This window comes from Crinia signifera, chromosome 9 (genome assembly GCF_055691185.1).
Source record: "Crinia signifera chromosome 9, ASM5569118v1, whole genome shotgun sequence".
NCBI classification, from domain to species: domain Eukaryota; kingdom Metazoa; phylum Chordata; class Amphibia; order Anura; family Myobatrachidae; genus Crinia; species Crinia signifera.
This window is the reverse complement of record NC_139225.1, coordinates 167,370,597-167,392,160: the sequence shown is the minus strand read 5'-3', so window position 1 is coordinate 167,392,160 and position 21,564 is coordinate 167,370,597. Positions and strand designations below refer to the sequence as shown.

At 61.6% G+C, this 21,564-nt stretch overlaps 1 protein-coding gene across 1 annotated transcript; it reads left to right on the top strand.

Moving 5' to 3' along the window:
* The first annotated feature begins 16,543 nt into the window (after positions 1–16,543).
* LOC146036418 (uncharacterized) lies at positions 16,544–21,160 on the top strand. Its single transcript, XM_083160415.1, has 3 exons — positions 16,544–18,897; positions 19,398–19,466; positions 20,354–21,160. The coding sequence occupies exons 1-3, from the start codon at positions 18,009–18,011 to the stop codon at positions 20,401–20,403; spliced, it is 1,008 nt and encodes a 335-aa protein (XP_083016541.1). The 5' UTR covers positions 16,544–18,008; the 3' UTR covers positions 20,404–21,160.
* The last annotated feature ends 404 nt before the right edge of the window (positions 21,161–21,564 follow it).

The window sequence follows — 21,564 nt, the reverse complement described above, 5'->3', positions numbered from 1 at the left end:
GGTGCTGAGACCAGGGTGGTGCTGGGGCCAGGATAGTGCTTTGGCTAGGATGGTGCTGAGGCCAGGATGGTGCTGGGGCCAGGATAGTGCTTTGGCTAGGATGGTGCTGAGGCCAGGATGGTGCTTTGGCTAGGATGGTGCTGGGGCCAGGGTGGTGCTGGGGCTAGGATGGGGCTGAGACCAGGGTGGTGCTGGGGCTAGGATGGGGCTGAGACCAGGGTGGTGCTGGGGCCAGGGTGGTGCTGAGACCAGGGTGGTGCTGGGGCCAGGATAGTGCTTTGGCTAGGATGGTGCTGAGGCCAGGATGGTGCTGGGGCCAGGATAGTGCTTTGGCTAGGATGGTGCTGAGGCCAGGATGGTGCTTTGGCTAGGATGGTGCTGGGGCCAGGGTGGTGCTGAGGCCAGGATGGTGCTGAGGCCAGGATGGTGCTGGGGCCAGGATAGTGCTTTGGCTAGGATGGTGCTGAGGCCAGGATGGTGCTGGGGCCAGGATAGTGCTTTGGCTAGGGTGGTGCTGAGACCAGGGTGGTGCTGAGACCATGATGGTGCTGCAGCCAGGGTGGTGTTGAGACCAGGATGGTGCTGAGACCAGGGTGGTGCTGGGGCCAGGATAGTGCTTTGGCTAGGATGGGGCTGAGGCCAGGATAGTGCTTTGGCTAGGATGGGGCTGAGGCCAGGGTGGTGCTGAGACCATGATGGTGCTGCAGCCAGGGTGGTGTTGAGACCAGGATGGTGCTGAGACCAGGGTGGTGCTGGGGCCAGGATAGTGCTTTGGCTAGGATGTGGCTGAGGCCAGGATGGTGCTTTGGCTAGGATGGTGCTGGGGCCAGGGTGGTGCTGGGGCTAGGATGGGGCTGAGACCAGGGTGGTGCTGGGGCTAGGATGGGGCTGAGACCAGGGTGGTGCTGGGGCCAGGGTGGTGCTGAGACCAGGGTGGTGCTGGGGCCAGGATAGTGCTTTGGCTAGGATGTTGCTGAGGCCAGGATGGTGCTTTGGCTAGGATGGTGCTGGGGCCAGGGTGGTGCTGGGGCTAGGATGGGGCTGAGACCAGGGTGGTGCTGGGGCTAGGATGGGGCTGAGACCAGGGTGGTGCTGAGACCAGGGTGGTGCTGAGACCAGGGTGGTGCTGGGGCCAGGATAGTGCTTTGGCTAGGATGGTGCTGAGGCCAGGATGGTGCTGGGGGCCAGGATAGTGCTTTGGCTAGGATGGTGCTGAGGCCAGGATGGTGCTTTGGCTAGGATGGTGCTGGGGCCAGGTGGTGCTGAGGCCAGGATGGTGCTGAGGCCAGGATAGTGCTTTGGCTAGGATGGTGCTGAGGCCAGGATGGTGCTGGGGCCAGGGTGGTGCTGAGACCATGATGGTGCTGCAGCCAGGGTGGTGCTGAGACCAGGATGGTGCTGAGACCAGGGGTGGTGCTGGGTCCAGGAGGGTGCTGAGGCCAGGATGGTGCTTTGGCTAGGATGGTGCTGGGGCCAGGGTGGTGCTGGGGCTAGGATGGGGCTGAGACCAGGGTGGTGCTGGGGCTAGGATGGGGCTGAGACCAGGGTGGTGCTGGGGCCAGGGTGGTGCTGAGACCAGGGTGGTGCTGGGGCCAGGATAGTGCTTTGGCTAGGATGGTGCTGAGGCCAGGATGGTGCTGGGGCCAGGATAGTGCTTTGGCTAGGATGGTGCTGAGGCCAGGATGGTGCTTTGGCTAGGATGGTGCTGGGGCCAGGGTGGTGCTGAGGCCAGGATGGTGCTGAGGCCAGGATGGTGCTGGGGCCAGGATAGTGCTTTGGCTAGGATGGTGCTGAGGCCAGGATGGTGCTGGGGCCAGGATAGTGCTTTGGCTAGGATGGTGCTGAGACCAGGATGGTGCTGGGGCCAGGATAGTGCTTTGGCTAGGATGGGGCTGAGACCAGGATGGTGCTGGGGCTAGGATGGGGCTGAGACCAGGGTGGTGCTGGGGCCAGGGTGGTGCTGAGACCAGGGTGGTGCTGGGGCCAGGATAGTGCTTTGGCTAGGATGGTGCTGAGGCCAGGATGGTGCTGGGCCAGGATAGTGCTTTGGCTAGGATGGTGCTGAGGCCAGGATGGTGCTTTGGCTAGGATGGTGCTGGGGCCAGGGTGGTGCTGGGGCTAGGATGGGGCTGAGACCAGGGTGGTGCTGGGGCTAGGATGGGGCTGAGACCAGGGTGGTGCTGGGGCCAGGGTGGTGCTGAGACCAGGGTGGTGCTGGGGCCAGGATAGTGCTTTGGCTAGGATGGTGCTGAGGCCAGGATGGTGCTGGGGCCAGGATAGTGCTTTGGCTAGGATGGTGCTGAGGCCAGGATGGTGCTTTGGCTAGGATGGTGCTGGGGCCAGGGTGGTGCTGAGGCCAGGATGGTGCTGAGGCCAGGATGGTGCTGGGGCCAGGATAGTGCTTTGGCTAGGATGGTGCTGAGGCCAGGATGGTGCTGGGGCCAGGATAGTGCTTTGGCTAGGGATGGTGCTGAGACCAGGGTGGTGCTGAGACCATGATGGTGCTGCAGCCAGGGTGGTGTTGAGACCAGGATGGTGCTGAGACCAGGGTGGTGCTGGGGCCAGGATAGTGCTTTGGCTAGGATGGGGCTGAGGCCAGGATAGTGCTTTGGCTAGGATGGGGCTGAGGCCAGGGTGGTGCTGAGACCATGATGGTGCTGCAGCCAGGGTGGTGTTGAGACCAGGATGGTGCTGAGACCAGGGTGGTGCTGGGGCCAGGATAGTGCTTTGGCTAGGATGTGGCTGAGGCCAGGATGGTGCTTTGGCTAGGATGGTGCTGGGGCCAGGGTGGTGCTGGGCTAGGATGGGCTGAGACCAGGGTGGTGCTGGGGCTAGGATGGGGCTGAGACCAGGGTGGTGCTGGGCCAGGGTGGTGCTGAGACCAGGGTGGTGCTGGGGCCAGGATAGTGCTTTGGCTAGGATGTTGCTGAGGCCAGGATGGTGCTTTGGCTAGGATGGTGCTGGGGCCAGGGTGGTGCTGGGGCTAGGATGGGGCTGAGACCAGGGTGGTGCTGGGGCTAGGATGGGGCTGAGACCAGGGTGGTGCTGAGACCAGGGTGGTGCTGAGACCAGGGTGGTGCTGGGGCCAGGATAGTGCTTTGGCTAGGATGGTGCTGAGGCCAGGATGGTGCTGGGGCCAGGATAGTGCTTTGGCTAGGATGGTGCTGAGGCCAGGATGGTGCTTTGGCTAGGATGGTGCTGGGGCCAGGGTGGTGCTGAGGCCAGGATGGTGCTGAGGCCAGGATAGTGCTTTGGCTAGGATGGTGCTGAGGCCAGGATGGTGCTGGGGCCAGGGTGGTGCTGAGACCATGATGGTGCTGCAGCCAGGGTGGTGCTGAGACCAGGATGGTGCTGAGACCAGGGTGGTGCTGGGTCCAGGAGGGTGCTGAGGCCAGGATGGTGCTTTGGCTAGGATGGTGCTGGGGCCAGGGTGGTGCTGGGGCTAGGATGGGGCTGAGACCAGGGTGGTGCTGGGGCTAGGATGGGGCTGAGACCAGGGTGGTGCTGGGGCCAGGGTGGTGCTGAGACCAGGGTGGTGCTGGGGCCAGGATAGTGCTTTGGCTAGGATGGTGCTGAGGCCAGGATGGTGCTGGGGCCAGGATAGTGCTTTGGCTAGGATGGTGCTGAGGCCAGGATGGTGCTTTGGCTAGGATGGTGCTGGGGCCAGGGTGGTGCTGAGGCCAGGATGGTGCTGAGGCCAGGATGGTGCTGGGGCCAGGATAGTGCTTTGGCTAGGATGGTGCTGAGGCCAGGATGGTGCTGGGGCCAGGATAGTGCTTTGGCTAGGATGGTGCTGAGACCAGGATGGTGCTGGGGCCAGGATAGTGCTTTGGCTAGGATGGTGCTGAGACCAGGATGGTGCTGGGGCTAGGATGGGGCTGAGGACCAGGGTGGTGCTGGGGCCAGGGTGGTGCTGAGACCAGGGTGGTGCTGGGGCCAGGATAGTGCTTTGGCTAGGATGGTGCTGAGGCCAGGATGGTGCTGGGGCCAGGATAGTGCTTTGGCTAGGATGGTGCTGAGGCCAGGATGGTGCTTTGGCTAGGATGGTGCTGGGGCCAGGGTGGTGCTGGGGCTAGGATGGGGCTGAGACCAGGGTGGTGCTGGGGCTAGGATGGGGCTGAGACCAGGGTGGTGCTGGGGCCAGGGTGGTGCTGAGACCAGGGTGGTGCTGGGGCCAGGATAGTGCTTTGGCTAGGATGGTGCTGAGGCCAGGATGGTGCTGGGGCCAGGATAGTGCTTTGGCTAGGATGGTGCTGAGGCCAGGATGGTGCTTTGGCTAGGATGGTGCTGGGGCCAGGGTGGGTGCTGAGGCCAGGATGGTGCTGAGGCCAGGATGGTGCTGGGGCCAGGATAGTGCTTTGGCTAGGATGGTGCTGAGGCCAGGATGGTGCTGGGGCCAGGATAGTGCTTTGGCTAGGGTGGTGCTGAGACCAGGGTGGTGCTGAGACCATGATGGTGCTGCAGCCAGGGTGGTGTTGAGACCAGGATGGTGCTGAGACCAGGGTGGTGCTGGGGCCAGGATAGTGCTTTGGCTAGGATGGGGCTGAGGCCCAGGATAGTGCTTTGGCTAGGATGGGGCTGAGGCCAGGGTGGTGCTGAGACCATGATGGTGCTGCAGCCAGGGTGGTGTTGAGACCAGGATGGTGCTGAGACCAGGGTGGTGCTGGGGCCAGGATAGTGCTTTGGCTAGGATGTGGCTGAGGCCAGGATGGTGCTTTGGCTAGGATGGTGCTGGGGCCAGGGTGGTGCTGGGGCTAGGATGGGGCTGAGACCAGGGTGGTGCTGGGGCTAGGATGGGGCTGGGGCCAGGGTGGTGCTGGGGCCAGGGTGGTGCTGAGACCAGGGTGGTGCTGGGGCCAGGATAGTGCTTTGGCTAGGATGTTGCTGAGGCCAGGATGGTGCTTTGGCTAGGATGGTGCTGGGGCCAGGGTGGTGCTGGGGCTAGGATGGGGCTGAGACCAGGGTGGTGCTGGGGCTAGGATGGGGCTGAGACCAGGGTGGTGCTGAGACCAGGGTGGTGCTGAGACCAGGGGGCCAGCTGGAGATAGTGCTTTGGCTAGGATGGTGCTGAGGCCAGGATGGTGCTGGGGCCAGGATAGTGCTTTGGCTAGGATGGTGCTGAGGCCAGGATGGTGCTTTGGCTAGGATGGTGCTGGGGCCAGGGTGGTGCTGAGGCCAGGATGGTGCTGAGGCCAGGATAGTGCTTTGGCTAGGATGGTGCTGAGGCCAGGATGGTGCTGGGGCCAGGGTGGTGCTGAGACCATGATGGTGCTGCAGCCAGGGTGGTGCTGAGACCAGGATGGTGCTGAGACCAGGGTGGTGCTGGGTCCAGGAGGGTGCTGAGGCCAGGATGGTGCTTTGGCTAGGATGGTGCTGGGGCCAGGGTGGTGCTGGGGCTAGGATGGGGCTGAGACCAGGGTGGTGCTGGGGCTAGGATGGGGCTGAGACCAGGGTGGTGCTGGGGCCAGGGTGGTGCTGAGACCAGGGTGGTGCTGGGGCCAGGATAGTGCTTTGGCTAGGATGGTGCTGAGGCCAGGATGGTGCTGGGGCCAGGATAGTGCTTTGGCTAGGATGGTGCTGAGGCCAGGATGGTGCTTTGGCTAGGATGGTGCTGGGGCCAGGGTGGTGCTGAGGCCAGGATGGTGCTGAGGCCAGGATGGTGCTGGGGCCAGGATAGTGCTTTGGCTAGGATGGTGCTGAGGCCAGGATGGTGCTGGGGCCAGGATAGTGCTTTGGCTAGGGTGGTGCTGAGACCAGGGTGGTGCTGAGACCATGATGGTGCTGCAGCCAGGGTGGTGCTGAGACCAGGATGGTGCTGAGACCAGGGTGGTGCTGGGGCCAGGATAGTGCTTTGGCTAGGATGTTGCTGAGGCCAGGATGGTGCTTTGGCTAGGATGGTGCTGGGGCCAGGGTGGTGCTGGGGCTAGGATAGGGCTGAGACCAGGGTGGTGCTGGGGCTAGGATGGGGCTGAGACCAGGGTGGTGCTGGGGCCAGGGTGGTGCTGAGACCAGGGTGGTGCTGGGGCCAGGATAGTGCTTTGGCTAGGATGTTGCTGAGGCCAGGATGGTGCTTTGGCTAGGATGGTGCTGGGGCCAGGGTGGTGCTGGGGCTAGGATGGGGCTGAGACCAGGGTGGTGCTGGGGCTAGGATGGGGCTGAGACCAGGGTGGTGCTGGGGCCAGGGTGGTGCTGAGACCAGGGTGGTGCTGGGGCCAGGATAGTGCTTTGGCTAGGATGGTGCTGAGGCCAGGATGGTGCTGGGGCCAGGATAGTGCTTTGGCTAGGATGGTGCTGAGGCCAGGATGGTGCTTTGGCTAGGATGGTGCTGGGGCCAGGGTGGTGCTGAGGCCAGGATGGTGCTGAGGCCAGGATGGTGCTGGGGCCAGGATAGTGCTTTGGCTAGGATGGTGCTGAGGCCAGGATGGTGCTGGGGCCAGGATAGTGCTTTGGCTAGGGTGGTGCTGAGACCAGGGTGGTGCTGAGACCATGATGGTGCTGCAGCCAGGGTGGTGCTGAGACCAGGATGGTGCTGAGACCAGGGTGGTGCTGGGGCCAGGATAGTGCTTTGGCTAGGATGTTGCTGAGGCCAGGATGGTGCTTTGGCTAGGATGGTGCTGGGGCCAGGGTGGTGCTGGGGCTAGGATGGGGCTGAGACCAGGGTGGTGCTGGGGCTAGGATGGGGCTGAGACCAGGGTGGTGCTGGGGCCAGGGTGGTGCTGAGACCAGGGTGGTGCTGGGGCCAGGATAGTGCTTTGGCTAGGATGTTGCTGAGGCCAGGATGGTGCTTTGGCTAGGATGGTGCTGGGGCCAGGGTGGTGCTGGGGCTAGGATGGGGCTGAGACCAGGGTGGTGCTGGGGCTAGGATGGGGCTGAGACCAGGGTGGTGCTGAGACCAGGGTGGTGCTGAGACCAGGGTGGTGCTGGGGCCAGGATAGTGCTTTGGCTAGGATGGTGCTGAGGCCAGGGTGGTGCTGAGACCATGATGGTGCTGCAGCCAGGGTGGTGCTGAGACCAGGATGGTGCTGAGACCAGGGTGGTGCTTTGGCTAGGATGGTGCTGGGGCCAGGATGGTGCTGGGGCCAGGATGGTGCTGGGGCCAGGGTGGTGCTGGGGCCAGGATGGTGCTGAGACCAGGATGGTGCTGAGACCAGGATGGTGCTGAGGCCAGGATGGTGCTTGGGCCAGGATAGTGCTTGGGCTAGGATGGTGCTGAGGCCAGGATGGTGCTGGGGCCAGGATGGTGCTGGGGCCAGGGTGGTGCTGGGCCAGGATGGTGCTGAGACCAGGATGGTGCTGGGGCCAGGGTGGTGCTGGGGCCAGGATGGTGCTGAGACCAGGATGGTGCTGAGGCCAGGATGGTGCTGAGGCCAGGATGGTGCTGAGACCAGGATGGTGCTGAGACCAGGGTGGTGCTTTGGCTAGGATGGTGCTGGGGCCAGGATGGTGCTGGGGCCAGGATGGTGCTGAGACCAGGATGGTGCTGGGGCCAGGGTGGTGCTGAGACCATGATGGTGCTGAGACCAGGGTGGTGCTGAGACCAGGATGGGGCTGAGACCAGGATGGTGCTGAGGCCAGGGTGGTGCTGAGGCCAGGGTGGTGCTGGGGCCAGGGTGGTGCTAAGGCCAGGGTGGTGCTGGGGCCAGGGTGGTGCTGGGGCCAGGGTGGTGCTGGGGCCAGGATGGTGCTGAGACCAGGATGGTGCTGGGGCCAGGGTGGTGCTGGGGCCAGGATGGTGCTGAGACCAGGATGGTGCTGGGGCCAGGATGGTGCTGAGGCCAGGATGGTGCTGAGGCCAGGATGGTGCTGAGACCAGGATGGTGCTGAGACCAGGGTGGTGCTTTTGCTAGGATGGTGCTGGGGCCAGGATGGTGCTGGGGCCAGGATGGTGCTGAGACCAGGATGGTGCTGGGGCCAGGGTGGTGCTGAGACCATGATGGTGCTGAGACCAGGGTGGTGCTGAGACCAGGATGGGGCTGAGACCAGGATGGTGCTGAGGCCAGGGTGGTGCTGGGGCCAGGGTGGTGCTGGGGCCAGGATGGTGCTGAGACCAGGATGGTGCTGGGGCCAGGGTGGTGCTGGGGCCAGGATGGTGCTGAGACCAGGATGGTGCTGGGGCCAGGGTGGTGCTGGGGCCAGGATGGTGCTGAGACCAGGATGGTGCTGGGGCCAGGATGGTGCTGAGGCCAGGATGGTGCTGAGACCAGGGTGGTGCTTTGGCTAGGATGGTGCTGGGGCCAGGATGGTGCTGAGACCAGGATGGTGCTGGGGCCAGGGTGGTGCTGAGACCATGATGGTGCTGAGACCAGGGTGGTGCTGGGACCAGGGTGGTGCTGAGGCCAGGGTGGTGCTTTGGCTAGGATGGTGCTGGGGCCAGGATGGTGCTGAGACCAGGATGGTGCTGGGCCAGGGTGGTGCTGAGACCATGATGGTGCTGAGACCAGGGTGGTGCTGGGACCAGGGTGGTGCTGAGGCCAGGGTGGTGCTGGGGCCAGGGTGGTGCTGAGGCCAGGGTGGTGCTGGGGCCAGGGTGGTGCTGGGGCCAGGGTGGTGCTGAGGCCAGGATGGTGCTGAGACCAGGATGGTGCTGGGGCCAGGGTGGTGCTGAGACCATGATGGTGCTGAGACCAGGGTGGTGCTGAGACCAGGATGGGGCTGAGACCAGGATGGTGCTGAGGCCAGGGTGGTGCTGGGGCCAGGGTGGTGCTGGGGCCAGGATGGTGCTGAGACCAGGATGGTGCTGGGGCCAGGGTGGTGCTGGGGCCAGGATGGTGCTGAGACCAGGATGGTGCTGGGGCCAGGGTGGTGCTGGGGCCAGGATGGTGCTGAGACCAGGATGGTGCTGGGGCCAGGATGGTGCTGAGGCCAGGATGGTGCTGAGACCAGGGTGGTGCTTTGGCCAGGGTGGTGCTGAGACCATGATGGTGCTGAGACCAGGGTGGTGCTGGGACCAGGGTGGTGCTGAGGCCAGGGTGGTGCTGGGGCCAGGATGGTGCTGAGACCAGGATGGTGCTGGGGCCAGGATGGTGCTGAGGCCAGGATGGTGCTGAGACCAGGATGGTGCTGGGGCCAGGGTGGTGCTGAGACCATGATGGTGCTGAGACCAGGGTGGTGCTGGGACCAGGGTGGTGCTGAGGCCAGGGTGGTGCTGGGGCCAGGGTGGTGCTGAGGCCAGGGTGGTGCTGGGGCCAGGGTGGTGCTGGGGCCAGGGTGGTGCTGAGGCCAGGATGGTGCTGAGACCAGGATGGTGCTGAGGCCAGGGTGGTGCTGAGACCATGATGGTGCTGAGACCAGGGTGGTGCTGAGACCAGGATGGGGCTGAGACCAGGATGGTGCTGAGGCCAGGGTGGTGCTGAGGCCAGGGTGGTGCTGGGGCCAGGGTGGTGCTGAGGCCAGGGTGGTGCTGGGGCCAGGGTGGTGCTGGGGCCAGGGTGGTGCTGGGGCCAGGATGGTGCTGAGACCAGGATGGTGCTGAGACCAGGATGGTGCTGAGGCCAGGATGGTGCTTGGGCCAGGATGGTGCTTGGGCCAGGATAGTGCTTGGGCTAGGATGGTGCTGAGGCCAGGATGGTGCTGGGGCCAGGATGTTGCTGGGGCCAGGGTGGTGCTGGGGCCAGGATGGTTCTGAGACCAGGATGGTGCTGGGGCCAGGGTGGTGCTGGGGCCAGGATGGTGCTGAGACCAGGATGGTGCTGGGGCCAGGATGGTGCTGAGGCCAGGATGGTGCTGAGGCCAGGATGGTGCTGAGACCAGGATGGTGCTGAGACCAGGGTGGTGCTTTGGCTAGGATGGTGCTGGGGCCAGGATGGTGCTGGGGCCAGGATGGTGCTGAGACCAGGATGGTGCTGGGGCCAGGGTGGTGCTGAGACCATGATGGTGCTGAGACCAGGGTGGTGCTGAGACCAGGATGGGGCTGAGACCAGGATGGTGCTGAGGCCAGGGTGGTGCTGAGGCCAGGGTGGTGCTGGGGCCAGGGTGGTGCTGAGGCCAGGGTGGTGCTGGGGCCAGGGTGGTGCTGGGGCCAGGGTGGTGCTGGGGCCAGGGTGGTGCTGGGGCCAGGATGGTGCTGAGACCAGGATGGTGCTGGGGCCAGGGTGGTGCTGGGGCCAGGATGGTGCTGAGACCAGGATGGTGCTGGGGCCAGGATGGTGCTGAGGCCAGGATGGTGCTGAGGCCAGGATGGTGCTGAGACCAGGATGGTGCTGAGACCAGGGTGGTGCTTTGGCTAGGATGGTGCTGGGGCCAGGATGGTGCTGGGGCCAGGATGGTGCTGAGACCAGGATGGTGCTGGGGCCAGGGTGGTGCTGAGACCATGATGGTGCTGAGACCAGGGTGGTGCTGAGACCAGGATGGGGCTGAGACCAGGATGGTGCTGAGGCCAGGGTGGTGCTGGGGCCAGGGTGGTGCTGGGGCCAGGATGGTGCTGAGACCAGGATGGTGCTGGGGCCAGGGTGGTGCTGGGGCCAGGATGGTGCTGAGACCAGGATGGTGCTGGGGCCAGGGTGGTGCTGGGGCCAGGATGGTGCTGAGACCAGGATGGTGCTGGGGCCAGGATGGTGCTGAGACCAGGGTGGTGCTGGGGCCAGGGTGGTGCTGGGGCCAGGGTGGTGCTGGGCCAGGGTGGTGCTGGGGCCAGGATGGTGCTGAGACCAGGATGGTGCTGAGACCAGGATGGTGCTGAGGCCAGGATGGTGCTTGGGCCAGGATGGTGCTGGGGCCAGGATGTTGCTGGGGCCAGGGTGGTGCTGGGGCCAGGATGGTTCTGAGACCAGGATGGTGCTGGGGCCAGGGTGGTGCTGGGGCCAGGATGGTGCTGAGACCAGGATGGTGCTGGGGCCAGGATGGTGCTGAGGCCAGGATGGTGCTGAGGCCAGGATGGTGCTGAGACCAGGATGGTGCTGAGACCAGGGTGGTGCTTTGGCTAGGATGGTGCTGGGGCCAGGATGGTGCTGGGGCCAGGATGGTGCTGAGACCAGGATGGTGCTGGGGCCAGGGTGGTGCTGAGACCATGATGGTGCTGAGACCAGGGTGGTGCTGAGACCAGGATGGGGCTGAGACCAGGATGGTGCTGAGGCCAGGGTGGTGCTGAGGCCAGGGTGGTGCTGGGGCCAGGGTGGTGCTGAGGCCAGGGTGGTGCTGGGGCCAGGGTGGTGCTGGGGCCAGGGTGGTGCTGGGGCCAGGATGGTGCTGAGACCAGGATGGTGCTGGGGCCAGGGTGGTGCTGGGGCCAGGATGGTGCTGAGACCAGGATGGTGCTGGGGCCAGGATGGTGCTGAGGCCAGGATGGTGCTGAGGCCAGGATGGTGCTGAGGCCAGGATGGTGCTGAGACCAGGGTGGTGCTTTGGCTAGGATGGTGCTGGGGCCAGGATGGTGCTGGGGCCAGGATGGTGCTGAGACCAGGATGGTGCTGGGGCCAGGGTGGTGCTGAGACCATGATGGTGCTGAGACCAGGGTGGTGCTGAGACCAGGATGGGGCTGAGACCAGGATGGTGCTGAGGCCAGGGTGGTGCTGAGGCCAGGGTGGTGCTGGGGCCAGGGTGGTGCTGAGGCCAGGGTGGTGCTGGGGCCAGGGTGGTGCTGGGGCCAGGGTGGTGCTGGGGCCAGGATGGTGCTGAGACCAGGATGGTGCTGGGGCCAGGGTGGTGCTGGGGCCAGGATGGTGCTGAGACCAGGATGGTGCTGGGGCCAGGATGGTGCTGAGGCCAGGATGGTGCTGAGGCCAGGATGGTGCTGAGACCAGGATGGTGCTGAGACCAGGGTGGTGCTTTTGCTAGGATGGTGCTGGGGCCAGGATGGTGCTGGGGCCAGGATGGTGCTGAGACCAGGATGGTGCTGGGGCCAGGGTGGTGCTGAGACCATGATGGTGCTGAGACCAGGGTGGTGCTGAGACCAGGATGGGGCTGAGACCAGGATGGTGCTGAGGCCAGGGTGGTGCTGGGGCCAGGGTGGTGCTGAGGCCAGGGTGGTGCTGGGGCCAGGGTGGTGCTGGGGCCAGGGTGGTGCTGGGGCCAGGATGGTGCTGAGACCAGGATGGTGCTGGGGCCAGGGTGGTGCTGGGGCCAGGATGGTGCTGAGACCAGGATGGTGCTGGGGCCAGGATGGTGCTGAGGCCAGGATGGTGCTGAGGCCAGGATGGTGCTGAGACCAGGATGGTGCTGAGACCAGGGTGGTGCTTTTGCTAGGATGGTGCTGGGGCCAGGATGGTGCTGGGGCCAGGATGGTGCTGAGACCAGGATGGTGCTGGGGCCAGGGTGGTGCTGAGACCATGATGGTGCTGAGACCAGGGTGGTGCTGAGACCAGGATGGGGCTGAGACCAGGATGGTGCTGAGGCCAGGGTGGTGCTGGGGCCAGGGTGGTGCTGGGGCCAGGATGGTGCTGAGACCAGGATGGTGCTGGGGCCAGGGTGGTGCTGGGGCCAGGATGGTGCTGAGACCAGGATGGTGCTGGGGCCAGGGTGGTGCTGGGGCCAGGATGGTGCTGAGACCAGGATGGTGCTGGGGCCAGGATGGTGCTGGGGCCAGGATGGTGCTGAGGCCAGGATGGTGCTGAGACCAGGGTGGTGCTTTGGCTAGGATGGTGCTGGGGCCAGGATGGTGCTGAGACCAGGATGGTGCTGGGGCCAGGGTGGTGCTGAGACCATGATGGTGCTGAGACCAGGGTGGTGCTGGGACCAGGGTGGTGCTGAGGCCAGGGTGGTGCTTTGGCTAGGATGGTGCTGGGGCCAGGATGGTGCTGAGACCAGGATGGTGCTGGGGCCAGGGTGGTGCTGAGACCATGATGGTGCTGAGACCAGGGTGGTGCTGGGACCAGGGTGGTGCTGAGGCCAGGGTGGTGCTGGGGCCAGGGTGGTGCTGAGGCCAGGGTGGTGCTGGGGCCAGGGTGGTGCTGGGGCCAGGGTGGTGCTGAGGCCAGGATGGTGCTGAGACCAGGATGGTGCTGGGGCCAGGGTGGTGCTGAGACCATGATGGTGCTGAGACCAGGGTGGTGCTGAGACCAGGATGGGGCTGAGACCAGGATGGTGCTGAGGCCAGGGTGGTGCTGGGGCCAGGGTGGTGCTGGGGCCAGGGTGGTGCTGGGGCCAGGATGGTGCTGAGACCAGGATGGTGCTGGGGCCAGGGTGGTGCTGGGGCCAGGATGGTGCTGAGACCAGGATGGTGCTGGGGCCAGGGTGGTGCTGGGGCCAGGATGGTGCTGAGACCAGGATGGTGCTGGGGCCAGGATGGTGCTGAGGCCAGGATGGTGCTGAGACCAGGGTGGTGCTTTGGCCAGGGTGGTGCTGAGACCATGATGGTGCTGAGACCAGGGTGGTGCTGGGACCAGGGTGGTGCTGAGGCCAGGGTGGTGCTGGGGCCAGGATGGTGCTGAGACCAGGATGGTGCTGGGGCCAGGATGGTGCTGAGGCCAGGATGGTGCTGAGACCAGGATGGTGCTGGGGCCAGGGTGGTGCTGAGACCATGATGGTGCTGAGACCAGGGTGGTGCTGGGACCAGGGTGGTGCTGAGGCCAGGGTGGTGCTGGGGCCAGGGTGGTGCTGAGGCCAGGGTGGTGCTGGGGCCAGGGTGGTGCTGGGGCCAGGGTGGTGCTGAGGCCAGGATGGTGCTGAGACCAGGATGGTGCTGAGGCCAGGGTGGTGCTGAGACCATGATGGTGCTGAGACCAGGGTGGTGCTGAGACCAGGATGGGGCTGAGACCAGGATGGTGCTGAGGCCAGGGTGGTGCTGAGGCCAGGGTGGTGCTGGGGCCAGGGTGGTGCTGAGGCCAGGGTGGTGCTGGGGCCAGGGTGGTGCTGGGGCCAGGGTGGTGCTGGGGCCAGGGTGGTGCTGAGACCAGGATGGTGCTGAGACCAGGATGGTGCTGAGGCCAGGATGGTGCTTGGGCCAGGATGGTGCTTGGGCCAGGATAGTGCTTGGGCTAGGATGGTGCTGAGGCCAGGATGGTGCTGGGGCCAGGATGTTGCTGGGGCCAGGGTGGTGCTGGGGCCAGGATGGTTCTGAGACCAGGATGGTGCTGGGGCCAGGGTGGTGCTGGGGCCAGGATGGTGCTGAGACCAGGATGGTGCTGGGGCCAGGATGGTGCTGAGGCCAGGATGGTGCTGAGGCCAGGATGGTGCTGAGACCAGGATGGTGCTGAGACCAGGGTGGTGCTTTGGCTAGGATGGTGCTGGGGCCAGGATGGTGCTGGGGCCAGGATGGTGCTGAGACCAGGATGGTGCTGGGGCCAGGGTGGTGCTGAGACCATGATGGTGCTGAGACCAGGGTGGTGCTGAGACCAGGATGGGGCTGAGACCAGGATGGTGCTGAGGCCAGGGTGGTGCTGAGGCCAGGGTGGTGCTGGGGCCAGGGTGGTGCTGAGGCCAGGGTGGTGCTGGGGCCAGGGTGGTGCTGGGGCCAGGGTGGTGCTGGGGCCAGGGTGGTGCTGGGGCCAGGATGGTGCTGAGACCAGGATGGTGCTGGGGCCAGGGTGGTGCTGGGGCCAGGATGGTGCTGAGACCAGGATGGTGCTGGGGCCAGGATGGTGCTGAGGCCAGGATGGTGCTGAGGCCAGGATGGTGCTGAGACCAGGATGGTGCTGGGGCCAGGGTGGTGCTGGGGCCAGGATGGTGCTGAGACCAGGATGGTGCTGGGGCCAGGATGGTGCTGGGGCCAGGATGGTGCTGAGACCAGGATGGTGCTGGGGCCAGGGTGGTGCTGAGACCATGATGGTGCTGAGACCAGGGTGGTGCTGAGACCAGGATGGGGCTGAGACCAGGATGGTGCTGAGGCCAGGGTGGTGCTGGGGCCAGGGTGGTGCTGGGGCCAGGATGGTGCTGAGACCAGGATGGTGCTGGGGCCAGGGTGGTGCTGGGGCCAGGATGGTGCTGAGACCAGGATGGTGCTGGGGCCAGGGTGGTGCTGGGGCCAGGATGGTGCTGAGACCAGGATGGTGCTGGGGCCAGGATGGTGCTGAGACCAGGGTGGTGCTTTGGCTAGGATGGTGCTGGGGCCAGGATGGTGCTGAGACCAGGATGGTGCTGGGGCCAGGGTGGTGCTGAGACCATGATGGTGCTGAGACCAGGGTGGTGCTGGGACCAGGGTGGTGCTGAGGCCAGGGTGGTGCTTTGGCTAGGATGGTGCTGGGGCCAGGATGGTGCTGAGACCAGGATGGTGCTGGGGCCAGGGTGGTGCTGAGACCATGATGGTGCTGAGACCAGGGTGGTGCTGGGACCAGGGTGGTGCTGAGGCCAGGGTGGTGCTGGGGCCAGGGTGGTGCTGAGGCCAGGGTGGTGCTGGGGCCAGGGTGGTGCTGGGGCCAGGGTGGTGCTGAGGCCAGGATGGTGCTGAGACCAGGATGGTGCTGGGGCCAGGGTGGTGCTGAGACCATGATGGTGCTGAGACCAGGGTGGTGCTGAGACCAGGATGGGGCTGAGACCAGGATGGTGCTGAGGCCAGGGTGGTGCTGGGGCCAGGGTGGTGCTGGGGCCAGGGTGGTGCTGGGGCCAGGATGGTGCTGAGACCAGGATGGTGCTGGGGCCAGGGTGGTGCTGGGGCCAGGATGGTGCTGAGACCAGGATGGTGCTGGGGCCAGGATGGTGCTGAGGCCAGGATGGTGCTGAGACCAGGGTGGTGCTTTGGCTAGGATGGTGCTGGGGCCAGGATGGTGCTGAGACCAGGATGGTGCTGGGGCCAGGGTGGTGCTGAGACCATGATGGTGCTGAGACCAGGGTGGTGCTGGGACCAGGGTGGTGCTGAGGCCAGGGTGGTGCTTTGGCTAGGATGGTGCTGGGGCCAGGATGGTGCTGAGACCAGGATGGTGCTGGGGCCAGGGTGGTGCTGAGACCATGATGGTGCTGAGACCAGGGTGGTGCTGGGACCAGGGTGGTGCTGAGGCCAGGGTGGTGCTGGGGCCAGGGTGGTGCTGAGGCCAGGGTGGTGCTGGGGCCAGGGTGGTGCTGGGGCCAGGGTGGTGCTGAGGCCAGGATGGTGCTGAGACCAGGATGGTGCTGGGGCCAGGGTGGTGCTGAGACCATGATGGTGCTGAGACCAGGGTGGTGCTGAGACCAGGATGGGGCTGAGACCAGGATGGTGCTGAGGCCAGGGTGGTGCTGGGGCCAGGGTGGTGCTGGGGCCAGGGTGGTGCTGGGGCCAGGATGGTGCTGAGACCAGGATGGTGCTGGGGCCAGGGTGGTGCTGGGGCCAGGATGGTGCTGAGACCAGGATGGTGCTGGGGCCAGGGTGGTGCTGGGGCCAGGATGGTGCTGAGACCAGGATGGTGCTGGGGCCAGGATGGTGCTGAGGCCAGGATGGTGCTGAGACCAGGGTGGTGCTTTGGCCAGGGTGGTGCTGAGACCATGATGGTGCTGAGACCAGGGTGGTGCTGGGACCAGGGTGGTGCTGAGGCCAGGGTGGTGCTGGGGCCAGGATGGTGCTGAGACCAGGATGGTGCTGGGGCCAGGATGGTGCTGAGGCCAGGATGGTGCTGAGACCATGATGGTGCTGAGACCAGGGTGGTGCTGGGACCAGGGTGGTGCTGAGGCCAGGGTGGTGCTGGGGCCAGGGTGGTGCTGAGGCCAGGGTGGTGCTGGGGCCAGGGTGGTGCTGGCATCAGCCTGCATGCGTACCCTTGGGAACACCTGGCGTTTTCATGGAGACCCCCATAAAACTTCCCATGGGAGGCCCCGGTCCCGCCATCGCCCCAGTTCCTGCGAACGACTCGGACACTATGCAAGTCACCAAAGCCATTCGCAAAGGTGGGCGAACTCGCAGCAATGCAAGAAGATTAGAATCACCAATCTGGTTTACTAATGGTTTAATCTGCCGCGGTGCAGGGCGGCAGATGTAACAGGAGCAGAGAGAGTTAGATTTGGGTGAGTTATTTTGTTTCTGTGCAGGGTAAATACTGGCTACTTTATTCTTACACTGCAATATAGATATCAGTTTGAAGTACAAACCCCACCCAAATCTAACTCTCTCGGTACCTGTTACATCTGCCCCCCTGCAGTGCAGCATGGTTTTGACCATTGCAAACCAACCTGAATCATCCCCATTATCTTTTCAGTTTTTTTGTTAATGACCAGCAGGTGGCAGCAAAGCTCCGGCACAGATAAATGTGGTAAGGGGTGGAGCCAGCACGTGGTGATCAGTAGCTGTCTCCATTTACCTAGCACAGTATCGCATACAGTGTGTACGTCCCTACAATCTGCTGTCCGGGGGTCTGTGCATGCGTGATTAGCGCTGACCCCCGGCTGACCTGCGCCCATAGTCTATCTCAGAGTGTCAGTAGCCCAGGGACCCGATCTGCCGGTGGTGGGGCAGAAGGGATAACAGTGGGGAATAGAGATTCCTGCTGCGGTCCGTCCTGATGCTTCATGGGATCATTCGTCAGACTGCATTTAGGTCTACACCATTACCTGACTGAAGGTCAACATGTGTTAGGTCGACAGGGTCATTAGGTTGACAGTGAAAAAGTCGACATGTTTTTTTTTGTCAACCTTATAAAATTCGATCTAATGTCCCTGTCGAAATAATGACCATGTCGACCTAAATGCAGGTCGACCTTAATGCAGGTCGACCTAGTGGTGTAGACTTAATGCTTGTAGACCTAAATGCTGTAGACAATATGACCGTATCCCTTCTGGGGGAGGTTTCATATTCACCCTGGGTGACATTCTATGCTTTGAGATAAATGCGCATGTTTTTTTTTGCGCACCACATCGCCGCTATTCGCACTTTTTCAAATCGCACTTTTCAGTCATAATTCGCATATTTAATGTGATGCACTTTGGAGGCTGAAAAGTGCGAAGAGGTGCGATTTGCGGCGAAGTGATGCGATTTTAAGTCACAAAAAAGTGCGAGTTCTTCCGCTGGTCATGTGCGAATTTTGGACCAACCGGAGTGCGATTTACAAAACTGTCTCCGCATGACTAAGAACCCCCCAACCTATTGGCCCACCTCTGTCCCCTCCATTATGCATCACACCCCCTATATAAAGGGGCATTGGCGCCATTTCACTCTTTGATAGGAAGTAAGGAGCATGGAGAGGAGCAGTGGCAGTGTGAGGAGTGGCAGAGGGAGCAGTGGCAGAGTGAGGAGTGGCAGAGGGAGCAGTGGCAGAGGGAGCACTGGCAGAGGGACCAGTGGCAGAGGGAGCAGTGGCAGAGGGAGCAGTGGCAGAGGGAGGAGTGGCAGAGGGACCAGTGGCAGAGGGAGCACTGGCAGAGGGAGCACTGGCAGCAGCCAGACAAGTGGGAGAGCCAGCAGTGTGGCAGGCAGCATGGCCACAGCAAGGGCAGCCCCACACCAGGCCCTGGGCGTCCAGCCCCAGCAGGAGGAGGTTGAGGATCCGCTGGCATCCCCATCCTATAGCCAAGACCTTGACCATACCCCACACCAGCTGCAGGAGGGCCACATGTCAGAGGTGGAGGAAGATGGTGGTGAGGAGGAGGAAGACACTGGCATGGAGGAGGAGGGGTACATGGCTGGAGTAGAAAATGAGGAGAAGGAGGAGGTGGAAGCTGGCCGCACAAAAAGTGGCCGAAAGGTCCGCTTTTCATATGAGGAAAATGCAGCACTTGTCCGGGCTATCATGCCAGTGTTTGACCGTTTGCTTGGCAAATCTCACCACAAGACCACTGCACAGCGCAAAAGGGCTATGTGGAAGGACATCACCCAGGCGGTGAACGCTGTCAGTCAGCACAAGCGCCTGGTCCGCAATGTGAAAAAGAGATTTAACGACATCAAAAGGCAGTTGAAAAATAAAATGGCCATGGAGTTGGAGGAGGCCACCAAGACTGGAGGAGGAAGCCCCACCACTGTGTGCTACAATTCGTATGAGGTGAAGCTGAAGCGCATCATACCCCCTGAGGTCCTGCCTGGCATGCACGTGGCGGATACTGATAGGCCGCAAACGCCATCTAGAGCTGGTAAGTGTGACCCCATGCAATCTTAAACATACATGGCAATGTATTATAACTATAATGTTCACTTGTATTGTTATGCTAAGTAAAGTGCTGCTGTGGAGCTACATAGCCCAGCAAGGTCATGCACAAGAAATTGCCTGCTACTACTTGTAAATTGCTCATAATGCTGGGCCTTGTAGTTCCACAACTGCTCATATTGATCAACACTGTAACATTCTTTCTAGCAGCCTAACATGTATGTGGCCAAAAACCCAGAGGTGTACTGGTGGTTTAGCTGCCATGCCTACATACCACAGATTATCCAACAGTTGTAATGTGTACAATAGTTTAGTAATAATCTTACACAAAAATCTTTGGGTTTAAACAAAAAAAAAGGTGGTGAAGAAATAATGCAGTCCTTATCCAAAGGAAGTATTGTCCATTACAGTCATTTCAATGCATGTTTGCCGTAAATGCTTATCCATTGCAAGGTCCATAATGCCTGCCCATCTTTCCTTGTACAGATTGTCCATCCCGAAGTGCTCACGCATCCAAGACCAGAAGGCCCGTTGCTGCAGAATCTGCGGAAGCAGGTAAATGAACAAAAAACACACCATTACACATACAGTACACACACCCATGTCACATCAACAATATCTCACACTACATTAATCTCCTGCTGCTACATTGCAACGGAAATGAATGTAATCTGACCTAGCCATCTCACTTAGGCCCTTATTCTGGTTGGTGCGGTAATATCCGCGTGCGTTCGTGCCGCCGATGTTTTGTGTCTGCGCATGTGCAGAGGCGTCTCTGCGCATGTGCGAGCGGGGCGTACGGCCAAATTCCGCATGAAATGTGAACACTACGAACAGGGGGTGGAGAGGGGCGTGAAGGGCTATTTGGGCTCATTTCCATATGCATACATCCCGCGTTTCATGGGCGTTCCCATGAGAACGCTGGGCGTACGTATGGTAATGTGGCCGTGACGCACGTGTAGGGGCGGACATATGACATTGCCGGATGTCAGCTGCCCGCCCAGATCCCTGCTTTTGCACGGAGAAATGCCCGTGTGGTCTGAGGTTGCGGGAGCTGGTGGAGCACTCGGTCCTGCATTCGATGGTCTGCGACCATCGAATGATGGGGGAGGTTACCTAAGATGGAGGAGGCGTATTCCTTGAGAAATACACTTGCGGTCCGTGCGGACAGCTTCTTACCGCGTACGGACGGAGTTGGCGATCCGTATGGAAGGCGGGGTTTCGGACGTACGGTCCTGGCCGCATATTCGTATCCGGCCGCACCAATCAGAATAAGGCCCTTAGTATTTATGTCAATGTTACATGCAGTATCGGGGTACATGTGTAAGTACATAATACCCCTAGGTATGTGCGTCCAGCATCTCAAGCCCTTTCTAAAACAGTATAGACGACAGTGTGGCCTATATATGCATCAGTACTTACCTCTTCATCTGTATCCACAGGTGCTATACAACTAGGGACCAACCAAACAGATTCTCAATACTGGTGCTAGACGAAATGGACATCATTCTTGAACCGGTCGAGACCTTTGCGGCAGAGGAAGAAATGCAGACCTCGTCACAGAGTGATCTTCCCCCAAGTGGGGTGTCTCCCAACCCACCACCAACCACCCAGCAACCCCATACACCAGCTACTGCTTCCCAAGTAGCTAACTCCTTGGTTAATTTCAAGGACAAACAAATAGAATTCATGGCCTCCCAAAGCCTGCAAATAGGTAACATCCAGGGGTACATGCGTGACACCTTCCTTCAGTTACGCAAAATTGCACGTAGTGTACGGGTAGGTGTAGGCACTCATGTGCGCATTGCCAACAGTATAGACACCCGTTTTGCCAAACAAACTGCTGCTGTAAGGGAACAGAATAGCCATATTGGCAGCCTGGCGCAAAGTATAGCTGCACTAACCCAATCATGCACAGCGCAGACCAATGCCTTACTAGCTATGCAGGCCCAACTACAGCAGCTGGAAGCCAATGTGGGAGGTGGCGCAGCATCAACCCTCAGCAGTGTATCCAGCACCCCATTAAGTGGCTCCCCCACTTCCCCACCCCGTCGGAGTGTTAGGACCCGTGGTGGGCTTGGTGCAGGTTCTAGAAGTGGTGTAGGGGTGCCTGATGCTGGGAGAAGGTAGCTCATATATATGTTTGTTAATTTTGTAAAATCCTAAACATCTTGTAACATGCCCCCAGAGTTGTTATTTTTCACCTGCCAAAATGCAGATTGCGTCTGACAAAGTAGGCATAAGTAAAAATGTCTAACCGCATACCATTGTGTTTGTGTCTTTTTCTAAAAACCAATTATTGTGTGAATTATAACATATTGTAATGGTATATGACAATGGGATTGCACTAAAGTAGTGTGGGGTAACTCCATCGCCGGCAAAGGTTGTGCATCTACATATTCCAGCAGGCTCTGACACTCATGGTTTGGACTGTAATGGTTGTAGTGTGTCAGGGCATGCTGGCACATGTAGTTCCACAACACCAGTGAGCCATGTTTGACTGCAGCCTTCATTCATACATGTATCAAATGTACTTACAAGCTAGATAGCAGCAAGGGATAGGTCAGCACCACCATGTGCATCTGTTGGGCTCTGTGTATTAGGTTAAATGTGGGTGGAAGCAGATGGTATTGGTCACACATTAGTTAATGAG